This window comes from Dasypus novemcinctus, chromosome 4 (genome assembly GCF_030445035.2).
Source record: "Dasypus novemcinctus isolate mDasNov1 chromosome 4, mDasNov1.1.hap2, whole genome shotgun sequence".
NCBI lineage: Eukaryota > Metazoa > Chordata > Mammalia > Cingulata > Dasypodidae > Dasypus > Dasypus novemcinctus.
Window position 1 is genome coordinate 130695347 of NC_080676.1, and position 23771 is coordinate 130719117.

The window sequence follows — 23771 nt, forward strand, 5'->3', positions numbered from 1 at the left end:
GAAGCACAGCAGAAATAAAGAATTGAGGTGGTGCAATTGACAGGGAACCTCTCTCCCCATCAGAGGTCTCCAGGATCGAATCCCTGTGAATCCTAGAAGAGAGGAAATGAGAAGAGAAGATAACACAGACAGCAAAAACAGAAGGGTGGTGTGTGTGTGTGGGAGGGGGATAATTAAATAAATAAATCTTTTAAAAAAATAAAATGTCTAGGGATATCTGGCAAACTAATGGAGGACAATGGAAGAATGAAATTACATGTGGGTTTGTGTTTTTATTTAATAAGGTGAAAGGTTTGTGAAGAGATGGCTAAGAGGTAGAGAGGAGAGAATGAAGGTACCTCTGTGGGCTAGAGTCGGGCCTGTGGAATGAAGGGCTGAGGCAGAAATTGAAAGGGGTGTTTTTACGAAGGATTCTATCAGACAATAGAGGCACAGCCAGTGCTGCTTAAATCTCAAGGGAAAAAGTGATGAGCCTTCTCCATGTGTCTGCCTGATACACTCATTTAAAACACAAAGGCTATTCAGACATCAGTGATTTCAAGGTGGGCACCAACGATAGCCCAAGTCACCCCAAGTTACCCTTTGCCACCTTCATAGGCAGAGGACATCATGGTGGGGGGTGAAGTGGTCATGACAATAAATGGAGAGCACAGACACTGTGACTGTAGGTGGCAGACTCACTTAGAAGCACACATAAAACGTACTTGGGAGACTTTCAGAAATAATTGAGACCCAATTACTCTTGGGCTAAACAGGTAAGGGGAAGAATGCTAAGGACATTTAGATTATTGTTTTGAATGTGATCACTTTTAAGTATAGCTACTGTCAGCTAACATGTTTTGAACTTTGGAGAAATATATAACATAGAGATTAAGAACACAACCCTAGAGACAGATTTCTTGGGTTTGAATTCTGCTTCTGTGTGTGATCCTGGGTAAGTTAGCTGACAACTCTTACCCTTAGTTTCTTCATTATTTAAATTTTTTAAATGAGTTGTTATGTGTAGTGTTTTAACTGTGCCAAACATAGTGAAGTATATGTTAGCTATAATTACATTTATTATGACCACTATGCCCATAGACCACTAAATGCTTTAAAGGGTCAATCTTCACCAAAACCTGGTTATGTGGCTATGGCAGGTTGAATTATATACCCCAGGAAAAAAAAGTTATTTATCTTCATCCCATTCCTGTAGGCGTGAACACACTAGTAAACAGGCCCTTTTGTGGGTGTTATTTTTAGTTTAACTGTGGCCAAGAGAATCCAGATTTGTCTTAATTCTATTACTGGGGACATTATAAAAGACCACGAGGAGGAGTCAGCTGTGAGCTGGAACCCAGAAGAGAAAGGAGAGGACATTACCAGGTGACAGAGAAGCTGAGGAATCCAAGGATTGCTGGCCAGCTGAACTGCTGTTAAGGAAGTCAGAGGTTTGTTCTCTGAAACTGTGAGACAATAAATTCCCACTGTTAAGCCAACAGATTGTTTTATAATTGTCATAGCAGCCTGAAATCCAAGACAGTGACTTAGACACAATGAGTAAATTACCACCACACCGTTAGTAAGTGGTGGAGGCAGGATTTGACTTTAAGCATTATATAGCCATATGCACCATAGAAGCAAATCCTTTATTTACATAGTGCCAAGTAGGTATTTAAGCCAAAAGTGTATTTATTTTCACAAAGTTTACATTAGTTCAAGTGATTTCTCCAAAAGACAAATTTACAAATTAAAAAAAATATGTATATCTGTATTTCTTTTACTTCTGCACGTCTGAGGAGTGTAGAATGGTACTGCACTAAGCTTCCTTAATTTATCTAAAAATATGTACTTAACAGGAATAATTAAGGTGAACATTGAATGATAAAGATTTGATTCAGGGAGCAAATACAGTAAACCAAGAAATAAAAAGCTTTTAGAATATATCCAGAATGCTTTACCATCTGCATTTTTATTTTCCATATTTTTGATTCTTAAAAATGTATTCAAGAAGTAAAAATATCTGAATCCCGGATTGAATGATGCATTTTAAAAGAATTATTTCACTGTTCCCATTTACAAATTCTCCAGTTCACAAATTAGTACAGTTGTCATATTCAGTGGAAAAAGGCATTGCAGTTATATCTTTCTTAATTTACATGTGCTTGGACTAAGAAATACTTCCTCACGTTCTTTAAGCACAAAATTATACTTGCAAAGTGGTGGCCTGTTAAAGAAAAAGAGAGACAGAAAAAAAATCATTATCAAAACCAGAAAAGTTTATTTCCTTCTCATATAAATAATAGAATATGCTACACCTGTCACTAGCTAGTTTGCCAAATAAAGGGAATTAGAACAAATCTATAAGATCATTTCAACTCCAACTCATTTTGCTGTGTGTTTTGCAGTGTAAGGAAGCAAAACACACAATACTTAATGAGAAAGAAAAAAATTCTGTTTCACCATCTTCTCTCCTTGCTGCTTCACTGGAATCCTTGCATCATATGGGATGGATAGTGAAATACATAGCTGAAGCCTGAAATCACCTCCTAGAGGACAGGCTACTCCTTTACTTCAAAACAGACACCGTGGAAGAGTTGGAAAGTATTGCACAAACACATTTTCATCAAAATGATCCAATTATACCTCTTTTGCTAACTACTAAACTGGAAATAAAAATGCTTAAATATTTTATATCTAGGAGAGACCAGATCAATTTTGAAGATTTCTGAGGTCGTCATAACTTTTTTATTTAATTATTTCTTCCTCTTCCTGTTAACTTCTTGAAAACTCTCAAAAGAAAGTCAGCCGTTAAAATAAGAAATGGTTGATAGAAGAGCAGGAAAGGAGCAGATTTCCTGTGTCAGCCTTAGTAATTTAGTCATAGAAAATGGGCCATTCAACTGTCCAAGTGCTGGTGTAGTTCACCCTTATATGACATGTACACTGCTCTAGCACAGTAGGTAAATTGTTCCCAGTACCCTTCCAAATCAGTTAACACACAATTTGACAATTTTTTTTTAAATAGGTCAACAGTATTTCCGAGTAAAATCAATTTTAAATAAGCAAATTTCCTATATCTACTAATGTGTTTAAGAGTAAAAACAAATAGACAATTATCTTTCATTGTAAAAGTTTATTTAGGACACTACAGTACATCCCATTTGAAATTATAAAAGCAGTTAGACATGTTAGCTGTAATACAATACCAATAAATGTAATATGATAGTGCTTCAATCTTATAAGATCTTTTAGAAGTCTGAAAAAAAATTTTTTTTTAAGTTGTGGGAGAGCAAAACTTGAATTCCTATCTTTATAATAACTACATACAATTGAAAAAAAACAGATATCATCCTTTCTTTACTAAGTAATGAATAAAGGGAAAGCTTTAACATTCCCCCAAACAAATGTTTATATACTTATTTTAAATATTTATCTTCCCTCAGCAACATCCCTTGTTCACTGAATGTCCTAGATCTACTTAATCCATCCCATTTTTAAGTTGTCACAGAACAAGTGTGTCATAGACTTATGTGTGGATAAAACAACCTAGTCTAAAAGTAATCACCCTATTCATATAATTATAATACACTATTCAAACATGTGGGTTTTGTTCCTTTTTTACGAAAGAATAAAAGCTTTACATCCTTTTATCACTGGAAGATTTTTAATCACTAATATTGCAAATAAATGTATTTTCCCTTACATAGTTGGTTGTTCGCAAAGCCTTAGCAAGCATTATAATACAGTGTAGGCAAGCAAAATTATTTTTCTTCGTTAATTTTGTTAAAAGCCCTCTAGTTCTACTGCCATCACTCTAATTTTGATATATTAATAACCTGTGCTCCTTCTCTGCAGAAAATAAAAAAATCAAATATAAGAACACCATAATTTTGAAAAAAAATTCTGATATATGTTGAACTACCTGGGGAAAGAGAATATTATATCTTTACTCCATTTTTTAATCTCAAAAGTACACTGAATATTGCATTTCTAATGCTTTCCTTACTGCAAATTATTATAAATGGACACCTTCCATTTGGTAAAGTATAAACTTTCATAAAAATAACAGATGAAATGCAGTTGTAAAATCTCTCAAAAAATTCAAATACATCTAGTTATCAATTTACATTTTAATCCACATATGTTGTACCAAACTATAAGAGATACATGTACCTTCTCATTTTTAAAATGTCATTTTTTGCTCCCTAAGGCTTCCACATAACTGATATCACCACATCTTTGCATCTAATATTCCCTGACAAAGCTATTTAGGACAATGTTCTCGCCAATTAAGAGTAAAAGGTAATGGCTCTACATAAGGAAAGAAAGAACATCTGGAATTTTAACTTGTGGATAAATGTATATTTTTCTTTGTTACTTAAATATATTAATAGATTGACTAAGCAAGAATAATACAATATAAAGAAAGTGGAAAAGCATGAGAAAAATACAATTAATGTAACCTATGGACTATACTTAGCAGCAATACTATTATATTCTTGTATCAATGCCAAAGATATACTGTTTAATAATAGGGGGATATAGGAAAAAATATACCAAATGTACACTCTGGACACAGTTAGTGGTAACAGTATGATGATATTATCTCATAATCTGTAACAAATGTTCCACAACAAAGTAGTGTGTTGGCCTAGGGATGTTTTATGGGAATTCCATATATGTGCATGACTGTTTTGTAAGTTCACAACCTCTCTAACAAAAATATATTTTAAAAATAATAATACGATATATGATCAAGTAGTTAGTATATGCCCGAATAAAATGTATTACAATAACACCACCAAGACAATGGTGGGAAAAATGGAAATACTAGCATAAGATTATATGAGAAATGGTAAAATTCACTTGAAGATAAACTACGACAAATTAAATCCCAAAGCAACCACTAAAATAATAAAACAAAGATTCATAGCTATTAAGTTCACAAAGAAGATAAAATGGAATATAAAAGTACTCAGTTTATCCAAAAGAAGGCAAAAAAAATGAGGAAAAGGAGAACAAGGATGAGAAAGACAAATAGAAAACAAGATGACAAGGTGATGGATTTGAACACAACCATATCAGTAATCACAATAAATGAAAATATTCAAATACTCCAATTAAATGGCTGAGAACTTCAGAATTAATAAAACAGCAAAATTTAACTATTTGATACCTATAAGACATACACTTTAAAAATAAAATCACAAACATGTTAAAATTAAAAAGATTTACTCTAAGAAAAGAATGGCTCAGCAAGATGAGGTGTACAACTTGCATAAATACATCTGAGGAAATACCTTCTCTACTAACGCATAACTTCACAGTTGAAATACCACTTGGTTTTTAGCAAGATTCAGGGCCTTGAGAAGCTGAAATTCCACTGTAGTCTATTTCATTTTTATCATTAATGCCATTTTCAAGGTCTTTGTGAATCACGTGTACATATGGGAATACTTACATATATATACAATTTAAACCAAGGTGCTAGGTGACTGAGGGTTGTGGGTTTTTTTTAATCTTTGGAATACATTTTTATAAAACCATTGCTGATTTTAACTGCACACTTGAATCTGTAAACTAGGAAATCTACAGTACAAAGAAATAAGGTGTACTTAAAGCCTCTCTTCATTTATATAACGTCAAGAGTTATTTTGGATTTTGTTTAAAATCTATTTTCTTGTGAAAATAAAAGATAAAAAAAGATAGAAATTTGCTAATTCTAATCAAAAGAATACATGAGTGGCTCTATTAATATCAGAAAAGTACATGTCAGAGCAAAGAATATTACCAAGGAAAAAGAAGATTGCTTCATAATTTAATAGGGGTCATAATAACCCAGATATTAATGTACCTATAACTAAAATTTCATATATATAAAGCAAAAACTGAGAGAACAGCAAGGAAAATAGAAAAATCCATTATTATAGCCCAAGACTTCAACATACCCCTTTCAATACTTGATCAAACAAGTAGCCAGAAAGTCAATAAGAATAAGTAATATCGGAGTAATACTCCCAATCAAATTTACCTGTTTGACATTTATAGGAGACTTCAAGCCAACAACAGTTGAATACACATTTTTTAAAGCCCATATGGAAAGTTTACCCGGGTAGGCCATACACTAGGCCATAAAACACTCTCAAAAATATAAAAAAGATTAAAGTCTTACAATGTATATTCTCTGACTACAATGGAATTAAACCAGAAGTCAATAACACAAAGATCTCCCTAAATGCCACAAATTATTTAGATGCTAAATAGTACACTTATAAATAACTCATAGTTCAAAGAAGAAATCAAAAGGAAAATTAGCAGGTACTATGAATACAATGAAAATTTGAGAGATATTCCTAAAGTAATACTTAGAAGGAAATTTGCAGCACTAAATGCCTCTATCAGTAAATAAAAAAGTCTCAAATCAATTATCTCAGTTTTCACCTTAAGAAATTAGAAAAAGAAGAGCAATTTTAATCCAAATGACTATACTGGTGAATTCTTTTCCAAATATTTAAGAAAGAAATAATAACAATTCTCTACTTTCTTCCAGAAAAGTAGATGAGGTTACTATTGCACTTACACCAAATCCAAACAAAAACATTGCAAGGAAAGAAAACTATAAACCAATATTTCTCATGGACATAAACACAAAATTCTCTATTTTATTTTTTAAAATTTGCAATTTTAAAAGGAAAATATACCACAACCAAATTGTATTATCCCAGGAATGTAAGTCTGAGATAATTTGGAAAAGAATTCAGTGTAATTCACCATATCAACATAGAAAAAGATGAAAAACCATATAGTTACTTGCATATATACAGAAAAATCATTTGACAAAATTTAAGATTCATTCATGGTAAAAACTCTCAGAAAATAAGGCATATAAAGGAGCTTCCTTAAGCTGAAAGAGGGCATCTTCAAATACCGACTGCTAAAGTAATATTTACCAGTAGAAGAATGAATCCTTTCCTAATAAGATCAGAAACAGGGTAAGGATGTCTGTTTTTGCTATTCCTATTCCACTTCATTCTAGAAGTGAATAAAGGAGGAGAATAAATAAAAAGTATATAAATAAGAAGAAATAAAATTGTCTCTTTTCTCTATGACAATTTTCTACATAAAAAAAAATACAAGGAATCTACACTAATAAGGAAGTATAGCAAGAAGACAATATACAAGGCCAATGTACAAAAGAAAAAATGTATTTCTATATGCTACCAATGGGCAATTGGAAACAAAAGTTTCAAACAACACCCTTAAATAATAATAGCACCAAGTCAAAAAGTAAATCAAGATACATTTAACAAAATGTACAGGATCCTTATATGCAAAAAATTACAAAATACCTTTGAAAGAAATCAAAGTTATAAATAAATGGAAAGATATACCATGTTCATGGATATAAAAACTTTGATAAAAAGAATAATATTGATAAGATGTTCTAAATTGACTTACAGATTCATTATAATCAAATCCTAATGAGGTATTTTTTAGATATAGACAAGCTGGTTATAAAATTGTATTAGAATTGACTAAACAAATTTTTAAAAGAACGAAGTTAGAGTAATCAAATTACTTTATTTTAAGCATATTATAAAGTTACTATAATCAAAGCAGTGTGGTTTTGGCAATAAAATAAGTAATAGATCAATGGAACTGGATAGAGTCCAGAAATAGAGCAGGCATGGTCAATTGATTTTTAACAAATGTCTAAAAACAATTCAATGGAGAAAGAAATGATAGTTTTTTCAACAAATGTTATTGAACAAGAACACCTAGACATCCATGTGGATGAACATGAACTTTAAGCCCATACTTCATGTATCGTTATACAAAAAAACCTCAGGGCACAGATCTGAATGCAAATTCAAAACCATACCACTTCTAGAAGAAAACATAGGATAAAATATTTGGGACCCGGGTGTTCCATCCACTTTAGGGTAGTAAGTAGCATCCCTGGCCTCTACCCACTAGATGGCAATAGCACTCTGCCCCAGCTGTGACAACCAAAAATGTACCCAGACATGGCCTAATATCCTTCCTGAGTGTTGAGAAGGGAAGCAAAACTACCACTACTTAAGAATCACCGGGTTAGGCAAAGTTCTGAGATAATACACCAAATTCACACTCCATACAAGAAAATAAATGAAAAATATGGCTAAATTAAATTTTAAAATGCTCAGTTGTGAAAATTATTCTTAAGAGAATGAAAATACAAGACACAGGTTGGCAAAAAGTATTTCAAGTTACATATCCAACAAAAGGCTCGTGTTCAGAACATATAATGAACTCCTAAAACTCAATATGATAACAAGCAGTATAATAAAAATATAGGCAAAATATTTCAACATTTTACCCAAAAAAAGACATACAGATGGCAAATAGCATATAAAAAGATGATCAACATCATTAGTCATTGCAGAAATGCAAATTAAAGCACAATGAAACACCTCTACACATCTTTTAGAAAAGCTAAAATTGAAAACAAACAAAAACTGGTAAAGTTGTAGAGCAAATGGAACCTTCATATGTTTTTGGTGGGAATGTAAAATGTACACCCACTTTGGGAAAAAAATTGGCAGTTTCTTATAAAGTTAAATATACACTTACCATGTAAGCCAACAATCCCACTTCTAGGTATTTACCCATGAGAAATGAAAATTTATGGTCACATAAAAACCTATACATGAACATTTATGATGATTTTATTCATAGACATTGAAAAACAACCAGCAAACTATATGCCCTTTAACTGGTCAGTAGATAAACTTAGGGTATAACCATAGATTATGTGGTGAATTGTTTTTCCCCAAATGACATGTTCAAAATCCTGGTGCTGTAGAGGTGACCTCATTTAGAAATAGGTCATTTCAGGTGGAATTAAGTAAGTTAAAATGAAGTAATACTAGAGTAGGATGAGTTCTTAAAAGAGATGCAGACAGACAGACACAGGAGAAAGAAGACAGCTATTTGATAACAGAGGTAGAGAAATGCCAGAAGTCAAGAAATGCCAAGGATTGTTGGCCACCACCAGGAGAGAAGCCATAAGAGAGGCTCAGAAGAGATTCTCCCCTACAGAATTCCTAGGGAGCTTAGACCTGTGGACAATTTGATTTTGGATTTCTAGCTTCAAGAACAGTGAGACATTTCAGTTAAACCATCCAGTTTTAGTACTTTGTTACGGCAGCCCTTGGAAACGATGATATATATAGTGGAATGTAATCCATCAATAATAACCCACTGAACCAAAAAAAGGTAAAACAAAATAAACAACAAAAAAAGAAATGAAAAAAATAACCCACTGATATAAGCAATAACATGGATGAATTTTGTAATCCTTAATTTAATTGAAACAATCCATACTCAAAAAACTAGGCAGAAATGGGCACAGTGGTTGCCAGGAGTTGATGGTAGAGGCAGGGTTGAAAGCAAAGAGGCAGCAGGAGAGAGTTTTAGGGATTGATTGAATTGTTCTGTATCTTGATTGTGGTGGTTGTTTTATGAATCTAAGCATTTATCAAATTCATAGAATTATTCACCAAAAACTAATAAATGTTACTGCGTATAATTTTTAAAGTAGTTTTAGTCCAACGTTACTCAAAAAGTCATACCAGCCTAACGCCATGATGCATATCCCTCTAGGCCAAGAGTTTTTAACAAGGGGTCCGTGAGCTTGAATTGAAATTCAAAAAAACATTACTCTGGTGGGGACAGGTGTTGGTGCAGGTGTGATATATTTACTAAATAATACACAGTATAGTGTGGACTTAGTAAGGTGTCCATGGTTTTTACCTGACTGGCAATGGGTGCATGGAACAAAAAATGTTAAGAACCCCTGCTCTAGGCTCTTAAGTTCTAAAGTCCTACTCTTCTGGAAATGCTGGAGAAGACCCATGTTGTGGTCTATATCACAGATAATTACTTGTTCAGTGCATGCACCGTTTAGTCTGGACCATAAAGCATCGCATTTTGTAGTTCACAGTCCCAATAATTTGGCAGTGTTAATTCTCATTAATTGCACTTTATCTAAATGGAAAGATCCAAATAGGAAAAGCAACTAGAAGGTTACAGCAATTATCTAGGTAATTAAACTTAAAGCCTACATTTCATCCAGACATCTGTTAGCATCCATAATTAGCAGGGACTGTTAAGAGCTTTGTTAAGCATATACAAAATGTACTTGAGATTTTTTATTTTCCTTTAATAAATGCAATGGCATCAAAATTTGAAAATATAGTCAATTTTCTTAGTCTACTGTTTAGAGTTTATGTAAAAATTATGAAATGAGCTGCTTATTTTTGCTCTGTAGCATATCCCAATCACCTTACCCTTCTTTTTTACTTAAACTATAAATAAGTTGAATGTGACATTAGTCCATGTAGAACAAGATTAAGAATTTTGAGTGTCAAATGTACTAGTAGACACAGTCTGGTTGCCTTTCTCTTTTCATTCTCCTACAATAAGTGACTTAAAAAGAGAAGTGCATGGATAAAGAAACTACTGACTATGGGCTCATCAACATTCTGTATCAAAGAATGAGCAAAATATGATAAGAGGGAAGAGTTGAAAATATTCTTCCTCCTTGATATCCTTCTTAAATATATAATGAGGACATTTATTTGTTTAAAATACAAGTAAATATTTATGAATAGATATTCACTGCAATATAATTTATGATAAGCAAGCGTAGGGAAAAACTGAGTGCCCAACAATAAAGGAATATTTATGTCGAATATTTCACAGAAGATTGAATGCAGCTATTGACTCAGAAAAAAAAGAAAAATGCTTATAATCAGGGCCACAGTGCCTGGTACATCACATTCATATTGTTATCTATGTAAACAGCAACCTTGCTTATAGTATAGGGTTAATATTTAAATATATGACACAATTATAACACATGTGATGATAAGTATAACAGAATATTAACAGTTGTGATCTCTTTGTGGGAGGATTGCACATGATCTAAATTTTACAAATATTCCACAGTGTGAATAATTGACTCTATTAACTGGTAAAAAAAAAAAGTTTCTTTAAAAATAACAGCAATCAAAAGCAAAAGAAAAAAGTAAACAACAAATTCAAACCCCCAAGATCATTGATTTTGGGGTGCAAAGGGTTTGATTTCAAGTCATTCCAAAGGTGCTTCTTAGCTGAGTAAACTTACACATGTTATTTACTGCCTCTGAGTTTCCAATTCTTTACAGATAAAAGAGACAGAAGACATACCTGAGAGGTGTTGCAAGGATGGCAAAAATAATATCTGGAATGTAGTAGATGGCTAAACCAATTAACCACTGTAATTCATCTAGAAAGTCTTTAACAAACATAAAATATTCTGAGTCCTCCCTTTAATGCCCATACCTTCAAAGGATTTACCAATACCTAATACACAATATTTCCCCTTAAATACCTTGCATTGTCCAAAATTTGCATCTCAGGAAAACCTAAAAACCCTTTCTTTAGAAACTAGTTTCCTAGGTAAGAAGGTTGAGATTGGGGCAAAGAATTCAGAAGATAAATCCTACCATATAAGATACCAAAGCAGATTTTTTTTTTAGAGAAGTAAGCCTTTATTTCCTCATTCACAAATAAAGCTAGCTGTGTTGGCTGCTTTTTGGTGACTAGTCAAAGAGAATGAATCCCATATCCTCATCAGACTTCTCAGACTCTTCTTTTGCTTCAACCTTGGCTGGGGCTGCAGCAATAGCGGAGCAGGAGTGGTGGCAGTAGCCACAGGGGCAGCAGCCACAAATGCAGATGGATCAGCCAAGAAGGCCTTGACCTTTTCGGCAAGTGGGAAGGTATAATCAGTCTCTACAGACAAACCCAGAACTCGCTTGTACCCACTGATGATAGAATGGGGTACTGATGCAACAGTTGTGTAACCAATCTGCAGACATACACTGGCAACATTGCGAACACCCTCCAGGAAGCAAGAATGCAGAGTTTCCTCTGTGATGTCAAGTACTTCAGGGTTGTAGATGCTGCCACTGTCAAACACCTGCTGGATGATCAGCCCAAAGGAGAAGGGGGAGATGTTCAGCATGTTCAGCAGTGTGGTTTCGCTGGCTCCCACTTTGTCTGCAGTCTTAATCAGCTGCACGTCACTCAGGATTTCAATGGTGCCCCTGGAAATCTTAGTGGTGATGCCTAAAGCCTGGAAGAAATGGTGCTGATGGGCAAGGCCATCCGAGGGCATCTGGAAAACAACCCGGCCCTGGAGAAACAGTTGCCTCATATCCGGGGGAATGTGGACTTTGTGTTCACCAAGGAGGACCTCAATGAAATCAGTGAGATGCCAGCTGCCTCCCGTGCTGGTGCCTTTGCCCCATGTGAAGTCACTATGCCTGCCCAGATTTCTTTTACTAAAGTTCCTAGTCAACACTGCTCAAAGTCTTTGTATATTCCCAAGGACACTACAAGGTGAGGTTATAGAGCATTACAGTTATCATAAAGGGTATTGTGAGCAAAGAAGTAGGTAAGGAGTTTAGATGAGAAGTTGAGAAAATAATGATGAATGAAATTTTTATTATGAAATGAGGCATATAGTTCCATAGAAATATTATAACTAAAGCATTTTATTGATATTATTTCCATAATGTAGAGATATCCATCTCATATAATTATTGGCATGGTTAGTCTGTTGCTTGAATTGTGTATTTATAGATTACAAGAGGAGTGAGGAACTAAGTTGGGGGCTGGGGTGATTTGAAACTCTGTACCCCAGAAACCACATACTTAATCTTGTGAGTGTGGACCCATTTTAAGTAGAATTTTTTGATGAAGCTACTTCAGTTAAAGTGTGACCCACCTCATTCAATACAGAATGTTCTGATTAGAGTACTTTATAAACAGAATGAATACAGAGAAAGAAGATGCCACAGAAGCAAGAAGCTAAAATCAACAAAACATGGAAGAGAACTAAGAGAACAGCAGATGCCACCATGTCCATTGCCATGTGACAGAGGAGACTAGGATCACCAGTAGCAGTTCTTTAGGAAGAAAGAATCGTCTTGATGATGCCTTGATTTGGACATTTTCACAGCCTCAAAACTGTTAAGCTTGTAAGCTAATAAATTCCCATTATTTAAAGACAACCTCTTTTGTGGTATCTGCTTTACACAGTCTAGCAAACTAAAATAGGAGCCAATAGGGAAAGGGAAGAAAAATGGAGAAAGAAGAATTGATATTAATTGCGCATCTACTATGAGGCAAATATTTACTTTACATACCTTATACCACTTAAAAACTATGGAGAAGTAAAATATAAATGCAGAAAGAAAATAAGCATTTTGTGAACAAGAAAGATTGATTTTAAAATACATTGATACACATTTGAAATGTACTTTGCATAAAATCTTGTTGAGATTTTATTTGATAGTTGGATATTTATGTAATTACTAAAATTATATCTCACAGACTAGTGAAAATATATATGCTGAAGATTTCGTAACCATAACCTAAAAATTATTAAATACATTGTGCAGTTAGAAAATTACTGCCTAGAATTATGTCAAAACAAAAATTAGGCAAATTAAAAAGTCACATTTTATATTTAAAACAAATTCTTATCTACTGTAAGCTAACGGCAGACAGATTTTATTTGGAAGTAAGAGATGACTAAATTTTTTCATTTAATATGATAATTAAAAGTTTGAATTTCTAAAAATTCCTAAGTATATTAGAATATCTATATTTTATTCATTAATGACTCTAATAGTATATTTTAATTTGCTAAAGGTTGCCAATGCAAAATACCAAAAATGGGCTGGCTTCTATAATAGGAATTTATTAGGATAGAAGCATACAATTCCAAAACTGTGAAAAGTCCAAGTCCAGGCAACTTTAAGAGATGCTGCCTCACTAAGTTGCAGCTGTGGACGATCAGGCAGATGGCAGGGCATAATGGGACCCACTCCTCTCTCCCTCTCCTCCAGGCCTGTCTTTTCAGGTTCGAGCTGCTCCAGGCATCAAGACTCTAGCACCTCTTTCTATGACTCTGAGCTGCACTGCTTCCACCCTCCAGCCTCAGGAATCCCTCCTTAAGACTTTTTTCCTGTGTGTCTCTACTCTCATACTTCCATTTATACAGCACTCCAGTGAGAGGGAAAGGACCCACTTTGGGTCCCGCAATCTAATCAAAGGCCCTTAACTGAAGTGATCTAATCAAAAGGTCCCTTAACTCTACCTAACCAAAAGGCCACACATCCAATAGGGTTATAGGCACAGGAATGGGCTGGCTTACGAACATAATTTTCTGGGGTCCACAAAAGACTCAAATGAGTACATAAAGTATAAAAGAAAAGCTTATTTCTGGTCCTAAAAATAACTTTATTATCATTATATGAGGCATAGCTTGCATTATAAATAGAAACACACATATACAACCTACATTGTTGATGTTATTTGGAATTCTTTATTTGTATCACCTATCAACATTCCACTGGACTCGAAGAGTGTCGTTTGAGGACCAAGAAAAAATGGGAGTGGGAATGAATACTGAGAGTCGGGGGAAGGTTTTCAATGGCTAAAGAAACTTTGAAAATATAAAGTAATTTTGCCAAAATTGCTCATTTTAAACATCCCTCAGAATTCTAGGGTTTCAATCCCTACTTGCTCCCAAAATACTCTTGACCTTATAGCCATGCAGTTTAAAAGACAGAAACAAAACATTAACGATATCATCACAAACAATATAACTGTAAATTGGTTTTCTGAGGTTATTCTCTAAATTAAATTCAGCTCCTTTGGCCATTCTTAACTAAATACTTCATTAAATCTAAGCATTACACATAATATTTTCAAAAGGATCTTGAAATTACTAAAACTAAATGCAATAGTAAACTTGTGAAGCAACATGAAGTATATATGGCATGCATTCAAAAGCTACAAAATTAATTTGAAAAAGAGCAATACACCTGAATAGTTTACATAAATCCTTCATAATGCATTGGAATAAATTACCTGAGGAGTTACTTCTCTAATATTTGAAGTTATATCAATCTTATATATAATCTTATCTGACAAAATCCTAGACCACTGTTATTAAGAACTCTGAGCATAATTGAGGAATAAAATTAACTGCCCCAAAATTGTTTGAAGTATCCAGATCTTGGAAAGATCTGAGTTTGAGTGCTTCGACTTAGCCATCTGATTTGCTTTCTCTCATAAGTTAATTTCACCCATCAGTCAGCAATATATAGAACCTACTATTTAACTATTCTTAATCACTAACTCAGTATTGAACTTTAACAGGATATACTACAAGTCTGAGAATCTATGTGTAATTAATGTTTTACATAACATTAAATTGTCTTCAGTCTCTCTGTGGTAGCATGTTATTTTTCCCATGCAACATCCATTCCCCTTTCTTCTAGTAATATTATCCTTATTATTCTCAGTCAATAAACTTAGAGGAATTTGACTTCATATTTTCTCCAGAGTTCAGCATACAACAATCAGAGGACTTATTCCCTGGTCAATCAGAAACTGTATTTCTCTGATCACATTGTGGCACTCAAAGAGGTGTACTTTAATGAACCAAAATCAATGAACTGGTTAACAACTATAGGGATTACTCTTTCCTATTGGATTTAAATTTACAATCAAGTATATTTAGAGGTACTGGCAGCCAACTTGCCACCAAGAAGCCTGAGAATGAAAAAAATGTGAATAGCCGAGCCAAAAGCTAGAACAAAAGTGCTTCTGATTGCATGGCCTGATGCCTTGAATCCAGCCAAGCCAGCCAATCCCAAAAGACTTTCAGATACATCTGGTCACATATTTCATCTGTAGGGATTTGTGATTGCATTTTCTGTCCCTTACAACAGAAAGAGTTTTGGGTGATACATTGCCATTTTATTTCCTTGACATTAAGCTTCTTCTCCATTCATTTTTCTCCTAGTCAAGAATATGTTGATCCTTAGAATTGCTTCCATATTTAGAAGAACCATATTTATTAAGATATATTAATAACATTTCCATGCAGTGCATGTTTAGTTATAGAGATAATTCTTTAAGTTATCTAACTAATTATAGATGAACGGGCAAGTATTACATGCTTCATTACATAAACCTAAGCATTTTGTTACAAGTTAGTATGTGATATTTTCTTATAATGAAATGTGTTTATTCATATTTTAGGAAGGCAATGAAAAACTACTGTTTAGTTATATTGGAATATGCCAACTGTGCTAGTATCAAATATTCCTTGGTTGGGAAGAAGGGAGAAAATGAAATTCATTTCTCTCCCTAAGCAGAGGGAGATTTTATTCTTTACCATTTACTTCTCCAAATGTGTGCATTTTTAAGTCTACCTAGGATATTTAGTAATAGTCCAAAGTGGCCTGCCCCTTCATAAGTACTATCTTGGCCCTTTTTCTTTACCTTGATGCTCTCTGTAGTGCCTAGTAACAATATATCTATAGATAGGTAGGTAAACAGGTTGGTCCATGGATAAGTGGTATGCATATAATTAGACCAAACTTTTTGCTTGGCTAACTTGGAGAAAAAAAGAGAATATCTTTCTGGATGTTATAAATGGATAGATTCCAGAGAGCCATGTAAAACTATTAAGACTTTGTAAGGCTGATAAGAGCTTACCTTGCCTTCTACTGACCCCACTATTTCTAAAAACCTACTCATCCACACAACCACTTCATTTTTTGTTGTTTTTTTCTTTTTCAAACTGGTAAAATATGCCAAAATTTCTCACCCTACAGGTTTGTAATAACATGGCATAACATTGGGCAAATGTAACAGAAGCATTACATTCCACAGCTGGCATGCAATGAAGTCAGCCCAAAGGACAACATTTGATCTAACTATTGCCTTTGAGCCATCAATTAGAAAAAGAACACATGGAAGATTAAACATAAAAGTCTCTTTGTCATTTTTTGAGGAATCAAAGACTCTGATTCTAGTAATTTCTGTAAAATATTATGGACTTTTGATTACTTAAGGAGTTCAATATTTTTAAAAATTCAAGGGGCAGATATGGAAATAATTTCTAAATCACATTGTTTCAACATCAAATCCAAAAATAAATTCTCATTTCAACAAATTTCTTTACTTTCCATAAACACTGCAATTTTTAGGATTTGCTAATATATTTATAAAAGCATTACTTGCCAAGAAGATAATTGTTAGATTGTTTAAAGTATTCAGCAAGTTACAATGCCATAAGTATACCCTTTCACTTAAGTATCAGTATAAATTTATCTTATTTCATCAAGGTGACTTGACAAAGAAAAAAAACAGAAAAACATTTAAGTTTTTTCTAATTACATAATAAATATATGCTTACATATTTTGAAAAAAACATTGTAGTGCAAAAAATTTAAAATAATGCAATCTGAAACACTAAAAATTTATAGTGTGCTTTCTTTTAATATTGTGAATTGTGTAAACATGTATGATTATCCCTAACTTCAGAATTATATTGTATATAATCTCAATTTTCATTAACCATTATGTTGTGATAATTTTACCATTTGAATGAACACCTAACATTTCCTGTTGTAGATACTCCATAATAAATTTGTCAGTTACTCCATTTTGAGCAGTTAATTTATTTCCAGTTTTTCACTACTATACATCAAATTGTGATTAAATTTCTTATGTAGAAACATTTAGGTATATTTCCAATATTTCCTTTCAATTAATTAATTTAACAAGTATATACATAGCAATCATTTTTTTTGTTTTTCTTTTTTTTTTTTTTTTACATATTCATACTATATTTACTGTAACTGATGTACAGATACTGAGACAATAGCTTTCAAACAAGGTAACATTTGGGTTTACATTGTGGTTTATAATTTAGACTATACAATTTTCTAAAATTTTAGTTATCTTATGTTTTACATCATGACTTACATTTTAGCCTATCAGCCCCTGTACATTTTTGCTGTAATTATCATGTCTTATATCAATCCTTGTGTAATCTTTTTTTTATTTTATTTTATTTACTTTGTAATAATATTACATTAAAAATATATATATATGAGGTCCCATTGAACCCTACCTCCCCCACCCCACCTCTCCCCCCCCTCAGCAACACTCCCTCCCATCATCATGACACAGCCATTGCATTTGGCAAGTATATCTAGGCCAAACAATGTTTTATATCCTTTACAGATAAAGTATATAAACCTCTTAATAACCTTATAAAGTAGACTGTTATCATTCCAATTTTACAGACAAGAAACCTGAGACACAGAAAGATTAATCAATTTGTCCAAGGTCACGGACCTAGTAAGTAGTTGAACTAGAATTCAAACCCAGGCAGTCAGTCTCTACAGATGATGCTCTTAAGCAGTACCCTACGTTACATCTCCGAAGTATAAATTCTAGAAGAGCAAATAATGAACCAGAAGTATTAACATTTGTGAGTTCTTGATATATTTTGTTATTAATAATTCTTTCCATAATATGCATAACAGTGTTATTTCCTACCAACAGTGAAACAGAATGGCATCTTCAGCAACAAGAGATTTTTTTTTCAATTAGTTGAGGTAGATTGCACCTCATTGCTTTATTTTTAACTTATTTGAATACTACTGGGCTTCAGCATTTTAAAGTATGGCTATTAACCATATGTTACTTTGATTTTGTGAATTTTTCCTTGCCAATTTATTATTAATTTCTTCACTCAACAACTATTCTTTGACTGCCTATTTTGTGCCAGGAACAGTTCAAGGCATTTGAACTTCTTCAATGAACAGAATTAAAACTGTTCATTGAGGTCTTAAATGGCTTACATTTTAGGTAGGAGAGATAAACAATAAATAACAAATACATAAATAAGTAAAACATATAGTACACCATAAATGATATTCCTAGAAGAAAAAAAATAGAGCCGTGGAAGGGAGCAGAAATGGTGGGGGAGATAGATACCTTTTTAAGCAGGATGAAAAGGGTAGTAGGCTTCTTTGAGAAGAGAACATTGAGCAAAATCTTGGAGATGACAAAGGTAGCTATAGGCAGGCAATTTTAGGTGAGGAAAATTCCAGGCAGAGCAAAGAGTCAGTGTAAAGTTTCTAAGGGAGATCCTACCTGGATGAGCACGGAGGCCATACAGACAGCAAGTGTAGAGAAATAGGAGTTGATGCCAGAGAGGTACAGGGATAGTAGAGGAATAGGGGGGAGTTGTGCAGAGTCTTGTCATTGTGATGACTTTACTTTTATTGGGAGGATATACACAGGCACGCCATTGGAGAGTTCTGCACGTGGTAGTGAGAATAAACTACAGGAAACAAAGATGGAAGCAGGAAAACAATTAAGAGATTATTAAAAGGGAAACGGACTTGGCCCAGTGGTTAGGGTGTCCGTCTACCACATGGGAGGTCCGTGGTTCAAACCCCGGGCCTCCTTGACCCGTATGGAGCTGGCTCATACGCAGTGCTGATGCGCGCAAGGAGTGCCGCCCTACGCAGGGGTGTCCCCCCGTGTAGGGGAGCCCCATGTGCAAGGAGTGTGCCCCGTAAGGAGAGCCGCCCAGCGCGAAGGAAAGTGCAGCCTGCCCAGGAATGGCGCCGCCCACACTTCCCGTGCCGCTGACAGACAACAGAAGCGGACAAAGAAACAAGACGCAACAAATAGACACAGAGAACAGACAACCGGGGGAGGGGGCGGGAATTAAAATGAAATAAATAAATCTTTAAAAAAAAAAGAGAGAGAGTGTTAAAAGAAGTCAGGAAAGAGATGGTGCAGCCAAGTACACCATCTCTTAATTTTTAGGCAGGCAAATTGATTAACATTTCTCTTTCACTTTTCTGCCTTGACTTTTGTTATTCTGCAACCAGGCAAATATTTACCTACTTAGAGATATAAACAATACTTTCATTTTTCAAACTTTCTCGGTTCATCTCAGTAATTTGCTCTTCCAAAATGAGGAAGAACAAGCAATATATCATTTAGAATTTGATTAGAATTTGATGCAAACTTACATGTGCATTTAATAAGAATTGCCATTACTACAACATTGAATCTTCCATTCCACAAAAAATTTATTTGAATACTTGTAGAATCTATCTTTATTATCAAATTGTTAAAGGAAAATAAATAAAAATGAGTCTAAATGGTGGCATCTGTTTAGTTTCCTGCTTCTTAGTTCATCCTTTTGATTTCAGGCCTATATCCTCTTATCCTCAATTTTTCTTCACTACATCTGTAATTAGTTCTTCTGTTGTGTCTCCTCTTCAGTAATATCAGATATCCACATTTTAAATTTTAGTTATTTTCCCCCAAAAGTATTATCCAATATTCTCTGTTATTTATATACCTTTATTTGTTCTGTGGGTTATTATAAAGTTTGTTCTCCATATTATTGCTAATTTCTATCATTTACTATTCTTATTAATAAACTTTATTTTCAACTTCAAAAAATAAAATAACAAAGGCAGCGTAACAGATTATGGAAACATTACTTTAAAAAATTCTGTTTGGGCACATTTATTTTATTTAATCCTAAAAACAAACTTAATTGTTTCTCCAATGCACAGAAATAAATGAGCACAGATTGGTTAAATGGCAGGACCAAGGTCTCCTTGTTAATGATGAAAATAAGAAGAATAAATGCTTGATAATATACACATCTCTGAAAACTAAATCCCATATTCTTTTTACTTACCCTTTGCATCAATATAGTACCTTCTTTGCTTTTGCTACAAAAATATTATGGTATACTGTAAACTATATTCTATAAGTTAATGTTAATTATTCTATAATTTTATAATTATAGTATTTTATATTATAATTTTAGTGCTAGAACTAAATCTGATGTTGGCTTCAGATTCTTAACTTAGCAAACTCCCTTTTATTCACAATCTGTTGTCTCATTTTCTCATTCTTTATCTCCTCTTCCATAGAATTACTCTTTTCATAAATACCATTGATAACATTGAGTAATGCATTCTATAAGTTACTGCTATTTCTTGAAATAACTCTTTTAAAAGTACATACTCAGTCTAAATCTTGATTGTTAGATCTTTCTTTTTTATGTTGCTGAAAGTTGAATTAGGCCACCTTTTATTATTCTGTTGTCATTATTTTTCCTGTTCACTTTTGCTTAAATGGCAAGAGGATTATTTCACCCTCACATTTGAACATGTACTTAAGGGTTGATTATCCTCCCCATGTACAGGACTAAATTTCTCTTTTTCATCTCGAGCCTCAGATTCTGGCTAAATTTCTGGTGTTTGGCCCAAATTTACATAGTGTGCCTCTTCTGAACTAAGGAAGAAACTGTTGGTCCCTTTTCCCTGTTACAATGCCATAAAGAGGAGCTATATATGAACAATATGAATTCTTTTCCATTTAAATCCCAGGGAAAAAAAGTGATATAAAACTACAGCATGTGGGTTTCTCTGTTCTTACCCAACAAAATTCTTTTGCTCAAAGATAGGTATTAATGGGGCAGGAAAGGTGAATAAAATGGTACAGCAAACCTGGCCTCCTTAGAAAGCAGCTTTGGGGCACTACAGGTATTGTTTCCATACTTATGCAATGTGAAGATTTTGCGTCTTTAAGGTGATGGACACAAAAGTTTGTTGAAGATTGTACATCTCACAGCTGTAGTCCTTCAAGCTCTGACATCCTTCCTCCCTTTTTCTCTTTCTCTCTATCTTTCTCTTTCTCTCTCTTCTCCTCCCCCCTTTCTTGTACTCTGGTAGGGAAAGTTGCTAATGTTTCTTCTGAAAATATCCGTATCTTTTGTATATTTTTGTATTTTCATAATCATTTTAATAAAAAACCAAGTACATTCAACTTTATAGATTTTCAGCATTATGAAAGCATCTTCCTTATTGAATTTTGAATGACTAAATAGTATCATACCAGAAGTTATAAGAGAACTTACATTTCAAAGATTTTGCCAACTGTTCTTTGTTGGTATAGACCTTGTCTAAGTGCATGTTCTTATCATTTATTATTTTTAATAGTTTTAGTCTCCACAAATTCTTACTTACTATATCCAACACTCTTAGAAAGGTAACTAGGAAATCCAACATTCTTAGAAAGGTAACTAGGAAATCAAATAAATAATTATAAGATCATGTAATGCATTTTGCATCATTTTGATATTCTGATACGCATGTAAAATATAATCTGAAATGTACAATAAAATGATATTTGAATCCATGGTTTATGAAACCATTCCTTAACAAACCAATATTTTCAAGTTTAAAAGAATAATATTTGCAACCACGATTTAGTGGTTTTTTTTTTTACCTTTCTGGATATGTAAGTGAGTTTAACATTAGACTCTGGATTCTGTAGTTGCATGTAGTACATTGCAGATCTGAGCTCTGGAAATATGTCAAACCGATGCTTGAAATATTTACAACATCATTGAAAAATTGAGCAAGGATCTTGACTTCTTGAAGTTTATGAAATGATTTGCTCTCCCTAAATAGGAAAAATGATATATTCAGTATATTTATAATTTGAAATGTAATTTTAACTATAAAGTCAATATAATCTTAATGATGCAGGATATAGAGATCAATCTATAGAAAAAAGGTCAAACAAGACATTTATGAAAGAATTTAAACAATAATTTAAACATCATCATCATCATACATGATTGCAAACATTTTGGAACTGCTTTTGAGAAAAAAAGTGGGACATCTTATCTTTCCAACTAGACAGCTATATTGGAATTTTGTCTGAGGTTAAAGAAGCTGTGCTTCTCTTTTTAAATCCCTCAATAACTAACACAGTTCCTTGAGCAGACTGGGTGTTCAATTAATATTTACATTTTGTTTTCTATCATTTTATCAAATATTTTTCTTCAAATAATAATGTATATAAGCCTAAAATTTAAAAGAAAAAAAGTAACATTTAATAATAATTAACACAGCTTCCTGAGAATTTACAATGTAGTTGGAAATACAGTAAAGTTGTACATACTTGATCATTTAAATATCTCAACAACTCTTGGGATTAGGTACCATTAGTCTTGCCATTTTGAAGATGAGAAAACCGAACAGGGGAGCAACACGATGTCTTTCCCAAGGCCACCCAGCTAGGGAATGCAGAGATGGAATACAAATCCAGCCATGTCAGTGTTCTTCACCACTCTGCCAATTGCTCATTCCCCAGTACCAGAAATCAATAAGGCCAAAGTTGGACCCTCTGATTCCAAAGGGAAATCTTCTGCCTACTCCTCTGCATTTCCTCTCATTAAATAAAATTGAGGGAAAGGCACATTTAAAGAAGGAGGAACAGGAAGAAAGGAAGGATGGAAAGAAGGGAGGGAGGGAGGAAAACTGTAAATATCTGTTGAAATAATTTCCTATACTCACCAGAGCATTGTCAATACCTGGCTCAATATTTGAATAGAAAAATGATGAGCATTGTTATTTTATTGTTATTAATTTAAAGCCTTTCTGCTGCATGAGACTGAAATTACATGAGGGAAGAAATCTAATTTGTCCAAAATTTCCTCTCCAATTTCTAGTATCATTCCTGAAATACAGATCCCTCAAGAATTTTTATTGTATGGTTAAACTGGCCCATATGTGTGTATCTCTTAGCTCAGTGAATGGCACCATAATTCAAATAGTTTCCAGGCTCAAAACATGAAGTCACTCTAGACTGGTTTCTTTCCTTCATTATTACATGTTCATTTAATAATAAAACCACATCCATTCTAAAGGCTAAAACCTCTAGAATCTAGCTCACCCTTCTTTTTCACTTCATTAACTTGGTTCAAGTTCCAGTCTTCTTTAGAATGAGTTATTCCAAAAGTCACACCTCTGGACTCCTGCCTCCAGTCTTGT

General features: G+C 33.5%; 1 protein-coding gene and 1 pseudogene across 1 annotated transcript in view; both read right to left on the reverse strand.

The window, feature by feature from the left end:
- Window positions 1-2014: 2014 nt before the first annotated feature.
- The window catches only part of LIPI (lipase I), a 46026-nt gene continuing 24269 nt past the window's right edge, over window positions 2015-23771 (reverse strand). Inside the window, exons 8-9 of the mRNA XM_058296100.2 lie at window positions 22219-22395; window positions 2015-2206 (exon numbers count right to left, since the gene is read on the reverse strand). Coding sequence (XP_058152083.1) covers window positions 2119-2206; window positions 22219-22395 — 265 coding nt within the window. The 3' untranslated portion in view covers window positions 2015-2118. The remainder of the gene's footprint in view (window positions 2207-22218; window positions 22396-23771) is intronic.
- On the reverse strand, window positions 11610-12239 carry LOC139438823 (large ribosomal subunit protein uL10 pseudogene; annotated as a pseudogene).